Source organism: Molossus molossus, unplaced genomic scaffold, assembly GCF_014108415.1.
Source record: "Molossus molossus isolate mMolMol1 unplaced genomic scaffold, mMolMol1.p scaffold_m16_p_6, whole genome shotgun sequence".
Lineage (NCBI taxonomy): Eukaryota > Metazoa > Chordata > Mammalia > Chiroptera > Molossidae > Molossus > Molossus molossus.
The window spans coordinates 78855712-78870720 of NW_023425399.1; the positions used below are offsets into that span (position 1 = coordinate 78855712).

The 15009-nt window shown below is 37.9% G+C and overlaps 1 protein-coding gene across 1 annotated transcript in view; it reads left to right on the forward strand.

Annotated features, from left to right (window-relative positions):
• Window positions 1–10196, forward strand: part of PSMA8 (proteasome 20S subunit alpha 8) — a 48910-nt gene extending 38714 nt beyond the window's left edge. The window contains exons 7-9 of the mRNA XM_036245070.1: window positions 6825–6944; window positions 7062–7124; window positions 9861–10196. Of these exons, the coding sequence (XP_036100963.1) occupies window positions 6825–6944; window positions 7062–7124; window positions 9861–9953 (276 nt within the window). The 3' untranslated portion in view covers window positions 9954–10196. The remainder of the gene's footprint in view (window positions 1–6824; window positions 6945–7061; window positions 7125–9860) is intronic.
• The last annotated feature ends 4813 nt before the right edge of the window (window positions 10197–15009 follow it).

Here is a 15009-nt window from a genome sequence, read left to right on the forward strand (position 1 = left end):
GGAATGAGGAGTTCAAAATGGCCAAGTGGCAGTCTCAGCTTCTAGTTCAGTGAAATTATTGTTCTGTCCCGGTAGAACATTGCCTCTTCTCCCTCCCCCACCTTGGAAACTATGACCTTTAATACAACCTAGTGGTGACAAAGAGCAAAAAGTTTTACTAGTGGGTCATTGGGGGTAATAATGAAACATCTATCCCTTGATTTTTAGGTTTGTAGCTATGGCAGAAATTAGTTACTGCTGCTTGTTTAAGGACACACACAGGATCATATAGAACAGAAATCTAGCTCCATAAGATGTCAACTAGCGGGTGCTATAATTGAGTCTTCAGTAGGCTATTCCATATATCTGTCAGGCTGGCTACTTCGCAGTGATAAAAAACATGATAAGACCAGTGAATCCTCTGGGCATAAGCCTTCTCTCACTTCCTCACAATCAGTTCCTTGGTCACCAGAAATGTTTTGTAGGATGTCATCATGGTGAAGAAAGCATTCAGCAAGTCCACAGATAGTGGCTGACAGAAACATTTGGTATAAGGAAGGTAAACTCACATCCCGAGTAAGTCTCTTCCAGTGAAGACATACTGCTGCCCCTTCCATGACAGAAGAGTCCAGCGAAGTCAGTCAGCTTGGCAGTCACCATGTAGTTCTGGTAGTATCTAGATCAATTGTGGTGGGAGGGACATCCTTTCTGAGATATTTTTTCCTCCTTTATACATTTTCACATTGCAGAAAATATTTTTTACTTGGAGTAATAGGTTCTGGGGTATGGCACATTACATTAACTAAAAATTCTTCTGCTTACAAACACCTAGATTGCTAGAATTAATATTTTTCCTTTAGCATTATTTTGTTAAATCATAAATGTACAATAGCTTCATAACTCTACACATGCACTTAAATTTTTTAAAAGGATAAACAGCCCTGGCCAGTTTGGCTCAGCAGTTATCCCAAGAGGTTTCAGGTCTGATTCCCAGTCAAGGGCACGTACCTAAGTCGCAGGTTCAATCCTTGGCCCCAGTGGGGTTTGGGAAGGAGGCAACCAATTGATGTATCTCTCTCACATCAATGTTTCTCTCTCCCCCCCCTCTCTCTCACATGCGGGCGTGCCTTTCCCCCCTCCCTTCTACTCTAAAAATCAATGTAATATATCCTCCAGTGAGGATTAATACACACACACACAAAGGAAAAACATTGTATCTTATTACACCATGATCCTGGCTAATAGGTTTTTTAAACTTTGAGAAAAATCTTTACAAAGGCTTTACATGTCACCTAATAATTAAAAAGCTAAGAAACTATCTCAAAGACATTTTTTTAAAGCAATCTTTCCTCCACAATAAGTTAATGTTATTAAATAATCCAATCCATTCACAAAATGACTCTCTGCATCTGCTCTGGTGTCTTCTGCTGTATCACTGCCTTCTTATGCATGACTGAGATAACAGTTTCCTTAACATTGTTATTTTGATAACCTGAAGCTGTTATGTTACCTTTAAGTGGGCTGTCATCCTCTCCTATTTAAACATAAAGATGGCTGGGGAAAAGGGTAGTCACATGATTCCAACTACTACTTATTAAGGAGAAAAGATACCTTTTCAGTGCAGAGATCTGATGCACACTCTCATAACCAGCAAAATTAGCCTTACCTGTAATGGGATAAATTGGCATAATGTGCCTCCTAATGTGATGTAATGGAAGAGAAATAACATCACCTTTGCAGTATTCTTGCTGTTGGATTTAACCTTAATCTGATCAAGAGGGAATAATTAGATAAATCCAGATTTGTGGAACATTCTACAATACATTTTTAAAATGTTCATTGAAAGACCAGAAAAGCCAGGGAGACTTTTCTAGTTTAAAGGAGACCAAAAAAACAAATGTCCAAGGTCTTTGATTAGATCCTGGATGGGGGAAAGCAGTTACAAAGTACATTTTGTACTTTGGGGACAACCAGAGATAGTAAATATAATAGGTAATAGTATATATCAGTCTTAAGTGTTTGGGATATGGTAATTACAATGTTATATTAGAGAACATCCTTGTTTTAAGGGGATTGATAGAAGAATTTAGGGATGAAATGTTATGACATCTTCAACATAAAAAAGGGTGTGCATGTGTGTGTGTATAAGTAAATGGAGAGAGATAAAACAAATATCACAAAATGTTAGCAATTTATGAATGTAGGCAAAAAGATTTGTAGTTAGTTGTTCATTGTTCTCTCAACTTTTCATAGGTTTGAAATGTTCAAAATAGAAAATTGAGGAAAGGGGAATAGTAAAGGAAAGGAAGTGGAGATATTTCCTTTAAGAAGTTTAGCTATAAAGGGGAGCAGAGAAATGGAACAGTAGCTAGAGGAGAATATGGGTTCAAGGAAGGTTGTGTTTTGTTTGTTTTTTAAGATTGACAGTAATACAGGATTTATTCAACAACAGTATTAAGCTCGTAATATGTGTTACACACTGAGCATAGAAGTGTCTAAAAGTTTACTCTTAGAGATATTAACATGCTAGAGGTGACAGAAAGACAGGTAAATACATAATATGTTAGATTGTGGTAGTAACACATGCTAGCCAAGGTGTGAGTCAGGAAGCAGCAGCATCAGTATCACCTGGGAGCTAACTAGAAATGCAGAATAGCAGGTCCCACCAGACCTTCTGAATCAGGATCTCTATTTTAACAAGATCCCTATATAATTTTACATTCATTAAAATTTCAGAAGTACTACTCTAGAGAAATCAAAGTCAGATAAGGGGTATGAGGAAGGTGAAGAGGAGGTGTAATTTTGTAGCGGGTAGTCAGGGAAGAAGAGGATTTGAGCAGAGACCTGAAAGAAGCGTGGGGAGCAAAATGTGAAACATATCTGGGGAAGAGCATTCCAGACAAAGGAAACTGCAAGTGCAAATACTCTGACGTGTGGCTTCTTGGAGTGTTTTAGGGGTAAATGGATGGAAGGAGAAGAGTTGGGGTGGGGCAGTGGTAGGACTTGAGATTTGAATGGAGTTTATGGAGCAGAGAGTGGAAATCATAGGGGGCCTTTCTTATACTTCGTTGTAAGACTGGATTTTACTCTGAGCAGGACCAAAGTCAGTGTTGCCAAAACAGAAACATTAAAGTAACATACATACATACATACATTTATTTATTTATTTAAATATATTTTCTGATTGGTGTTTCAGGCTTCTTAGGGTATATTCCTACAAGTGGGATCACTGGGTCAAATGGAAGTTCAATTTTTAATTTTTTGAGGTAACACCATATTGTTTTCCATAATGGCTGCACCAGTCTGCATTCCCACCAGCAGTTTACTAGAGTCCCCTTTTCTCCACACCCTCGCCAACACTTGTTGTTTGATGATTTGTTGATGGCAGCCATTCTGACAGGTGTGAGGTGATACCTCATTGTTGTTTTAATTTGCATCTCTCTGATGATTAGCGATGTTGAACATTTCTTCATATGTCTCTTAGCCATTTGTATGTCCTGTTTGGAGAAATGTCTATTTAGTTCCTCTGCCCATTTTTTAATTGGGTTCTTTGTCTTCCTTTTGTTGAGTTGTATGAGCACTCTATATATACTGGAAATTAACTCCTTATCTGATATATCACTGGCAATGATGTTCTCCTATATAGTGGGTTGCCTTTCCATTTTGATGATTGTACCTTTTGCTGTGCAGAAACTTTTGAGTTTGATGTAGTCCCATGTGTTCATTTTCTCCTTTGTTTCTGTTGCCTTAGATGATGTATCAGTGAAAATTCTGCTGCGTTTGATGTCTGAAATTTTGTTGCCTCCATTTTCTTCTAGGATTTTTATGGATTCATGAGTCACATTTAAGTCATTTATCCATTTTGAGTTTATTCTTGTGTATGGTCTAAGTTGATGGTCTAGTTTCATTATTTTGCATGTAGCTGTCCAATTTTCCCAACACCACTTATTAAAGAGGCTGTCTTTACTCCACTGTATGCTCTTGCCACCTTTGTCAAATATTAATTGAGCTTAGGAATATACCCTAAGAAGCCTGAAACACCAATAAGAAAGAATATATGTACCCCCATGTTTGTAGCAGCACTATTTACCATAGCTAAGATCTGGAAACAGCCCAAATGTCCATCAGCAGACGAATGGATAAAAAAGCTGTGGTACATATACACAGTGGAGTACTATGCAGCTGTAAGAAAGAAAGATCTCTTATCCTTTGAGGTGACATGGAGGGACCTGGAAAGTATTATCCTAAGCGAAACAAGCCAAACAGAGAAAGACAAGTATCATATGATTTCACTTATTTGTGGAATATAATGAACATAACAGTCTGAGGAATGGGGTAGTCCCAGAGATGTGGAAGTGGGGTACAGACTGACAATCCCCAGAAAAGGGGGTGGTGGGGGAGAGATAAACCACAGAACTTATATGCATATATGCATGAACAATGAACATGGACAACAAAGCTGGGGACAGGGCGAGGGGGGAGAGGGAGGGGAGAATCAGTGGTGGAAAAAGGAGAAACATCTGTAACAAAAATTAATTAATTAATTAATTTAAAAAATAAAAATATATATGCTTTTATTGAATTTTTAGAGAGAGAGGAAGGGAGAGAGAGAGACAGAAACATCGATGTGAGAGAGAAACATCGATCAGCTGCCTCCTGCACACCCCTCACAGGGGATCAAGTCCACAACCCAGGCATGTGCCCTAACTGGAAATCAAACCAGGACCTCTTAGTCCATGGGATGATGTTCAATCCACTGAGCCACACCAGCTGGGCTAAAGTAGCTTTTTAAAAAAGGATTCTTCTGACTACTATGATAAAATGTATAGAGAGGGCAAGGATGGACACAAGTAATATAATAAAAGTAGGTGATTTGAATCTGGTTGTGCTAGAAAAGGTGAGAAGTGGTTAGTTTTGGGGTTTATTTTGCAAGAGAAGAAATGGTGTGTGGCTTTGCTTAATGGGTGTAAGTTGCAAAACAGAGGAGTAAGAATGACAGATGTTTGGGAACATGTACAAATTTATGAAAATGATATAGTGAAGAGGGGTGATGTAGTGGAGAGTGGAAACATCAGAGCAAAGACCTTAAATGGGTACAAGTGCATGGAACTCTATGTGAAAGTGGTTAGGCAGAAGCATGGACAGTTTTAAGTTTTTAAAAGAAATGATTGTTTTTAATGGACATTTCAAACATATACCTAAGCATACAAAATATTATATATTCACCAAGTTTAAATAGATGTTAACATTTTACCATATTTGCTTCAGATCACTTTTTTTAAGTGGAATATTAGAGTAATGAAAATAATACTTAAAACACTCATGTAACCACCAGCCAGCTTGAATGTAATTGAAGCTTTCTGTGTAGTCTTCTAATCTCATTCCCTTCCTACTACTTCTTGTCCTACATGTTCCAGGAAACCACTTCCCTAAATTTGATGTTTATCTTTTCTATGCATAACTTTACACTTTCACTGCACATGGAAGTATCCATAAATAATAGGGACTGTTTTGCATATTTACCCACTATGTGATCTTGGGCATGATAATTTAAGCCAAAGCTTCACAAATATGGGTGATTTTGTTCTCCTATAGGACACTTGGCAATATATAAGGCATGTTTGGTTGTCAGAACTGGAGTAAGAGGTGCTACTGGCATCCATTTGATCGAAACTACTAAACATCCTACAGTGCACAGGACAGCATCCGCCCCTTGCCCCAGCAAAGAATTATCTGGCCCAAAATGTTAATAGGGTTGAGGTTAAGAAAAATAATTTTAACCCTTCCAGCCCTTTATTTATTCACCCATGAATGGGGTTAGTAATATTACCTATTTTATTGTTCGGGGGATGGTTAGGTTAGGTGAGATAATTCATGTAAAATGCATAACATAGTGCCTGGCACAGAATTGCTCTGTTAATGTAAATAACTACTACTATCATCATCATCATCATCATCACTAGTACTAGTCTGGAATTTAGACTGAATTAAAAGAACATGCCATATACTACCTATAGCAATGCAGCCAGTGAAGTTTGTTTACCTTTTCCTTCATTTGATGAAAAATTCTGAAGAACATAGAAAAATGGAGAATGGTACAGAAGAAACCCTTCTTGCTTATAGAGTCAAAGAAGACAATGAATTTAATAATTAATGTGCTTTATTCTAAGTTCTAAGCATGTGATGTACAGTCCTATTTATGTAAACAGCATTCTTCATGTTGATGTTCTTTTTTTTCTCTTGTCTTTCTTCCTTTTGCTCCATATTGCAAAGTCATGCCTCCTTCCTCCCCACATTTTTTGGAGTTTCAACTCTCTCAATATCTTCTGGCTATCAAGAACTTGGCAGCCATTAAAGCAACAGAAAGCATTGGCCAGTATCAAGCATTGGTATATTTGAAAATCACTCATGCGCCCTGGCCAGTTTGGCTTAGCGGTTAGAGCATTGGCCCGTGGTCCAGAGAGACCCGGGTTCGGTTCCTGCAAAGGGCACGTACCTCGGTTGCAGTTTGTCCCCGGCCCTGGTTGGGTTGTGCAGGTGGCAGCCACTCAATGTGTCCCTTTCACGTCGATGTTTGTCTCTCTCCTTCTCCCTCCCACTCTATCTGAACAAAAAATGGAAAAATGTCCTCGGATGAGGGTAAAAAAAAAGAAGAAAATTACTCATGCCATCACTACAGATTATTCGTATAGTGACTAAATGAGCTGCTGAAACATTTGCTAATTTTTCAAATCTACAATTTTCATTTAGCAATCATGCTAAGAAATACTGTAAATCTTTAAACTCAGTAACCATAAATTCCTTCATATTGCAGTGATATTAAGAGTCATCTTCTATTTTTCAAGGCAAACGCAATAGGCCGAAGTGCTAAAACTGTCCGAGAATTTCTGGAAAAGAATTACACAGAAGATGCTATAGCAAATGACAATGAAGCTATCAAATTAGCGATAAGAGCTTTGCTAGAAGTAAGTGATCTATTAAAGCATATTCAGAAAAGCACGGGGTTATTTTCCTCATTCAGTTGCTTATTAAAACACAGAATTTTCTGAAGTAATTCTAATATTACACTTGTTCTACAATAGGTTGTCCAGTCTGGTGGAAAAAACATTGAACTTGCTATAATAAGAAGAAACCAACCTTTGAAAGTAAGTCTTGAACCAAACAGGAAGAAATTATCTGTAGTATATTTTGACAAAAGTTAAAATGTGGACACCTGTGAATCTTCATTATAAGCTTTTTGAACATCCCTTAGCATCCACCGACACTATGACAACTTCAGCTTTATTTCTGTAGGCTGATACTCACTAATTTGCATGTGCTTATTGCAAGCAGTTACCTATCCCTAGCCCTTTGTGAAGACCTAGAAGTGCTGAGATCTATGTACAGAGCTATCCCATTTAGTATATGTTCTTATCCTACTGAGTCAGTCCTTTATGGGGTTAAGTATAACATATTCCTTATGGAGATTCATTCCTGGCACCACATAGAGAGCAGTTGCTCTTTCTGTATTTTTAGTTTAATTTTTGTTAATCCTCACCTGAAGATATTTTTTCCATTTTTTTTTTTTTAGAGAGAGAGTGGAAGGGAGGGAGGTAATAGGGGGGGAGAGAGAGGGAAATATCAATGTGAGAGAGACACATTGATTGGTTGCCTCCCACATGCGCCCTGACCAGGACCAGGGATGAAATCTGCAACCCAGGTACGTGCCCTTGACCAGGAATCAAAGCTACGACCCTTGGTGCAACTGAGCAACACCAGCCTGGGCACTCTTCCTGTGTTTTTAGATCTCCTGAAACCAAGATATTTTTCCAGCTAGTGTCATTCAACTGCCATTTATATAATTGTTGGCCCTCCAGGCTTCTAACATAATGTTTTCCTTCATTCATTATGTCAAAAACCTCCACCCAGCCCAGCTGGTATGGCTCAGTGGTTGAGCATTGACCCATACACCAAGAGGTCGCCGGTTTAATTCCCAGTCAGGGCACATGCCCATGTTGTGGGCCCAATCCCCAGTAGGGGGCATGCAGGAGGCAGCTGATCAGTGTGCTCTCTCATCAGTATTTCTCTCTCTCTCTCCTTCTCCCTTCCTGTCTCTCTAAAAATCAATAAAGAAAAAAAAAATTTTTTTAAACCTCCACCCATTCTTGGTTGCCTACTGGTTTTTATCTAATTTCTCCACTACTCATTTTAAAGTGTCTTGATCCACTATAAGACTTAAATTTTAACACCCGGTGTAATAACCTTTCCATATTTCTTTGTGCAAGTCTAACACTATTATTTTTATACCTTTGTCAGCCTTTATGGGTTAAAACTACTGGACCACAAAATAAATTCATTGGCTAAAGAGCATTTGAAACATGGTTCACTATTGTTCATTAGGTAGAAAAATAGGTTTGTCAATTAGCTCTCTTTAGCTGAGAGTATACAAAAACACTCAAAGCATGAGAAACTATATGAAAAGTGTGCCAGCCCTGGCCAGTTTGGCTCAGCGGTTAGAGCGTCGGCCTGCGGTCCAGAGAGACCCGGGTTTGGTTCCCGCTAAGGGCATGTACCTCGGTTGCAGTTTGTCCCTGGCCCTGGTTGGTCGTGCGGGTGGCAGCCACTCGATGTGTCCCTTTCACATCGATGTTTCTCTCTCTCTCTCTCTCTCCCTCCTGGTCTATCTGAACAAAGAATGAAAGAGTGTCCTTGGGTGAGGATAAAAAAAAAAAAAAAGTGTGCCAAAAAATCATTTTACATATACCATTTATTTTAGGGAAAATATTTCAAGGGGAAGGAGTATTAAAATCAGTGCTGTGTGGAGCAGTGGGGCTTTTGTTTTTCTTTTGGAGGGGAGTGCTTGTTATTGATATAATTGTTGTTATGACACCATATCCCATGTTTTATTAGTTAACCAACAGATGGGGATATGAGGATAGGGCAGCAGTAGAGTTTCAATTAGAGAAATAGGGATAGAGTGATGGGGTTTTCCCTTATAGGGCCCCACGTAAATAATCAGGATGCTGAACACAGAGTGTGGAGATTGAAACTAGGCTGGATTGTCATCACTGCTACCAAGGGCCTAGGGACCTGTGCCAACAGTGCAGGGACACGGAACCACTGAGACCAGAGTCACCTCTCCAGCCCCATCACATACATATATACACACCTAGATACACACACACACACACACACAGAGTTATATATATGTTTTCACTTATGAATGTTAGGATGGTATGTATCCTGGCAGCAAAGATATAATATTCTTCCACGTGGCATTTCAGGATAGGCTGTGTGGCAAATAGAACACATGCTTTGGAATTGGGTAGATCTGGATTTAAGTTCTAGCAGATAAGTTTAACAGTACAACCTTGAGCAGTTTGCTCCTATCTTTGATTTTAAATAAAATAAAAATGATTTAAGTAAAAGAAAATTTTATTTTGCTTTGAATTTAGTGAGGGAGTTGTAAATAAAGCATTATAAATCATCGTTTTCCTATCTACGAGTTGATAAAGTAGTCAAACCCTATCAGAGAATCACACAGTGGGGTGCAGGTAGGGGGAGTTCAGTAATGAGTTATTTGCTTATGAATAGAATAAGTCTTGCATTAAAATGGTTTTAGAGTTATATTTTCATATTAGATATGTAATGCAGTATCACATTTTACCCTGCTTTCCTTTTTAGCACTATAGTGGAAATGTCATAGAGGTCTGGTTTTTGTTTATAATAGTTACAAGTATGTTGCTGTTGAACCTTTTGAAACATTTCATTTGAATTTGAAGTTATAAAGTTATAAATATAAAATAGAAATTTATAAGGTATAATAGGTTTCTTTTATATTGTAAATATTTAGAAATTATTGGTATAATTGCATGTTGTTTTAAAATTGTTTTTCTTTTCAGATGTTTAGTGCCAAAGAAATTGAATTACAAGTCACTGCAATAGAAAAGGAAAAGGAAGAAGCAGAGAAGAAAAAATCAAAGAAGTCTACCTAATTCTCCCAATGTTCTCCCTGAGAACATTGGGAGCTGTTAATGTTTTGTTGTACTCCTTGGAATTACGTAGTGAAGTTTTAAAGGAAATAAGTTGATTTATGGCATTATATTAGTAGTTATTTGCTGTTTTGAGAATGGCAGATTTGTGGCTCTCTTGAGTCTGTTACATGGACAGACATTCATTAATATGAAGATTTTCTTTGAAAAGATTTTAGTAATTGTTGAAAGCAATCATAATTCACATAAGCCTGCAACTATACTTTATAACTTGCCCAGTGTGTTATATTTCTTCATATATGCAAATTTAATTAAGAAAAAATTTTAATTAAAAAAATTGAATAGTTTGGTGATGTTTGAGTATTGACTTCTAGGTAGAGAGATGCCTATTCAAAAATAAACTGAATATAATATTGAGTTATATTTCTAAATGAGTGATAAAAACACCCTTGTGTTGGCACACTGTCAAAATTTTGTCAGTCTTCTTCCTACAACCAAGATTACTCTATCCTGCAAAACTGTCATTTAGAGTCGATGGCCATATAAAAACTTTCCCAGACAAGAAAAAGTTAAAGGAGTTCATCACCACCAAACCGTTATTATATGAAATGATGAAGGGTCCTTTTGAAGAAAAAGATAAAATATATGAACAAACAAAATGGCAATGAATACATATCTATCGACAATGGAATCTATAAACAAAATGAACAGGTAGAACAGAAACATTCTCATAGATGCAGAGAACATTTTGTTGGTTGCCAGTTGGGAGGGGGATTGGGGGAATGGGTGAAAAAGGTGAAGAGATTAAGAAGTACAAATTCATTGCTAGACTGACAAACCTCAAAGGGAAAGGGGTTGAGGGGGGTGGGAAGAAATAAACCAAAGAACTTATATGCATAACCAATGGACACAGACAATAGTGTGGGAAAAGGCGGGAGGGGGCAGGAGTGGGGAGGAGGGGGTCAATGGGGGAAAAATGTGGAACATCTGTAATACATTTTACATTCAACAATAAAGATTAAAAAAGAAAGGAAAGAGGAAAAAAAAAAGAAATATAAAAATGATCCCTCCCCACAGAGGGAGTTTAATCCAAATGTGATTAATGCCTGTAATAAAGTTATGTTTTTTAAAGCAAAGGATATAAATAGGTATAAAAACAAAAGCCCATCTACCTTATTATTTCAGAGTTTTGTCACTTTTTTTTTTAATCCTCATCCATGGATATGTTTCCATTTATCTTCAGATAGAGTAGGAGGGAGAAAGAGAGAGAGAGAGAGAGAGAGAGAGAGAGAAACAACAATGTGAAAGAGACATATTGACTGGTTGCCTCTCACACAATCCGACCAGGGCTGAGGACTGAACCATCACCAAGGTATGTGCCCTTGCCCGGAATCAAACCCAAGACTGTTTAGTCCGTGGGTCGATGCTCTAACTGCTAAGCCAAACTGGCCAGGGCTTTTCTTTCTTTTCTTTTAATGCTCTTTTTTTGAAAACAGGGAGGAATTTTTGCAAAGGAATGAAAAGCTCAAAGGAGATGGTAAGAAAAGTATCGGTTTGGAAAAGCAGCAGCCATAATAAGATCTAAGCCATGGGTGGTTGTAGTGCTCTGAAGCAAGGACAAATGAAAGAGCAGAGTCAGAATTTTACAAGATATAAAGACTTTATTGGCCACCTCATTGGTTTTCATCCTGGGCCAAATTCCTGTGGCCTCCTGGTGCTTCATTTCACTTCCTCCGCCATAAAGACTGCAGGGCTTTTTCTAGGACAGAAGGTGCAATTTGTATTCCACTCTGACTTATGCCCTGACTGCCTTTCTAGTTTCACTGGAACTGTGGAATTTTATGTCTCTCTCTCTACCCCTCCTCTTTAAAACTTAGAATTAAAGCCAAATATTTGTTTCCTATCACCTCCGGCACCGCTTAGCTATCCAGAAGCAAAGGTGCTTCCCAAGTGGAAGGCTTACTAAACAAAATTTTAGCACTTTGGGGGAAACCCCATCCCGCCCACCACAACTTTTGATAATTGAGACTAGCTCCCACTGAAGACATCTCAACAGGTATGCACATACAACTCACCGGAGGGGCAGGATGTTCTCATTATCCGACTGTACTGCAGTGAACCCACAGTGAATCCTTGGTACTCTGGAAACATGGCTTAGCATCTTCCATATACCTCTTTCTTGGCACTCATCGTACTATAGTAAGTGCTGTAGGTGATTGACACTGTGTTAATTGCTCGAGATACTGTAAAGTAGACTCGGTTATTGTCCTCATTACTGTGTTGTGTGAGAAGGCACATATTAAGTCCAAATAATTTTAATTATAATCGGGATTAATGCTGTGAAGCTCTGTGTCTGTCTTCCCTACTAAACTTGCTCTTCAGGAAGCAGGTCTGGGACCCATATCTTTTTCATCATTGTTTCCACAGCTTGTCTATTGTTAAGGCTTTAATACATACTTGTTAAGCTGAGTTAACTTGCAGTATTTTGCGAATATCAAATATTGAGAGGAAGAGGGAGATAAATCATCTGCAGATGGTCTCCTTTTTACTCATTACGGTTCAACCTATGATTTCAGACTTTATGATGCTGTGGTAATGATATGCATTCAATAGAAACCAAAGTTAGAATTCTGAATTTTATCTTTCCCAGGCAAATGATATGCATTTGGTACAACACTCCTTTGTAATGCTGGGTAGCGGCAGTGAGCTCTGTATCAGTCAAGCAGTCCAAGAGTAAACAACTAATACTCTGCATCGTATTCATGGTGTTAGGTGATTTTGCCCAACTGTAGGCTAATTTAGGTGTTCTGAGCATGTTTTAGTAGCTAGGCTAAGCTACGATGTTAAGTAGGTTAAGTGTATTAAAAATGCATTTTGACTTAACAGTGGTTTCAATTTATGATGGCTTTATCAGGAAAAGACCCCATTTAAATCAAGCATCTGTAGTTTAATCTCTCATTTGGTATAGAATCAGCTTCCTAATCTCTTTGGCCCTTGCTGAACATTATAGACACCATAGTCAATGAACATATACTATATGGCTGAGCCCCTAAAACTGGATTCAGACCCTGGTTAATAAAAATGAGGGTCTTCCAGGAAAAGAAGAATTTATTGTCACTACATAGCATGACCCTGGAAAACCTGAAGGTACAGTAATTTGAAGTATCATTGCCCTGCTATTCATCCCTGATTGAGCATTTTTTTCAGGTACCAGAAATGAATAAGATACTTGTCTTAAAAAGAGGTCATACTGCCCTGGTCAAGTGGCATGGTTGAAGCATTATTCCACACACTAAAAAGTTGTGGGTTCAATTCTCAGTCAGGGACATACCTAGGTTGCGGGTCCGATCTCTGGTGGGGGCATATTTGTGAAGCAACCAATCGATGTTTCTCTATTTTTCTCTCTTCTTTTTGCTCTAAAAATGAATGAAAACATATCTTTGGGTGAGGATTTTTTTTAAAAAAAAGGTCATACTACCAAATACTTGAACCCATTCTTCCAAGATATACATGAATAATAAAAAGTATATTTCCCTCACATATATTAATTTCCATGAAGCATGTGGTTATTTAAATCTCCAGTAAATGTAGCACATACACCAGATCTTGTAGAAAGGAAATGAGACCTATTTTGTGTATTAGTAAACAAAAGAAGTGGGTGATACTTCCCTATCTCAATTTCCACCTCTGCTCTGAAGATAGGATATTCTATACCTCTGTATGGATTTAGCTATAAATAGATACAATGTTAATGACTCACTTCTGCACCATAGCTCAGCTGTGTGGATCCCACGTTTCTTATCTAGGGGGAATAGGAACACATCATCCAAATGATATGGTTATAATTCCACACATTTTATTTAACAAGTACTCATATAGTACTATATGCCAGACACTGTTTTGAGAGTTTTTAAATTTTTTATTGAATTTATTGGGGTGACATTGGTTAATAAAATTATATAGATTTCAGGTGTATAGTTCTATAATACAGCATCTGTATTGTGTGTTCACCATCCAAAGTCAAGTCTCTTTCCATCACCATTTCCCCTTTTACCCTCTTCTACCTCCCCTACCCCCTTTCTCTCTGGTAATCACCATACTGTTGTCTGTGTGTACAAGGTGTCTTTTGTTTTTTTGTGTGTTTTTTTGCTTAATCCTTTCCCCTTTTTCACCCGGCTCCCCAACCTTCCTTCCATCTGACAGCTGTCAGTCTGTTTTCTATACCTATGAATCTGTTTCTGTTTTGTTTGTTTGTTTTGTTCATTAGACTCCACATATAAGTGAAATCATATGGTTTTTGTTTTTCTCTGACTGGCTTATTTCACTTAGCATAATAACCATGTCCATCCATGCTGTCGCAAAAGGTAAGATTTCCTTCTTTTTCAGTCAAGTAGTATTTCATGGTGTAAATGTACCGCAGCTTGAGTTCTTTATTTTTTTTAAATTTTTTATTTTTATTAATCCTCACTCAAGGATATTTTTGTTCAGATAGAGTGGAAGGGAGGGAGGGAGAGGGAGAGAGAGAGAAACATTGATGCAAGAGAGACACACCAACTGGTTGCCTCCCATGTGACCTCAACCAGGGCCAAGGACCAACTGCAACCAAGGTACATGCCCTTGACCAGAATTGAACCCACAACTCATTGGTCTGCAGGCTGATGCTCTAACCACTGAGAAAAACCAGCCAGGGCTGTTTTTAGTTCTACACAAAAATTAACTCATTTAATTCTCTTAGTTCTCATTAGATATGTTATCTAGTTTATGCCCGTGATGCTGATGCTTGGGCACATTTTTCCAAAATTTCTCCCTCCTCATGGCTGTTTCATGAGAGACAAGAGCTTTTATGTCACACTGGCTTTATTCCTCCTGTAACAAGTATGAGGGTCTGATTACTCATTGCTTTGTTTTCTTTTGGAAATCTCAGTATTATTTTGGCCAACTTGCAATGATCTACACAAATCAATTTAATTTAATGTGAGGTTTTAACCAAACACACTTAAACATTATTGCTATTTAAATTTTCATTTTTACTTCTTTTACTGAGAGAAAATTCCCCAAC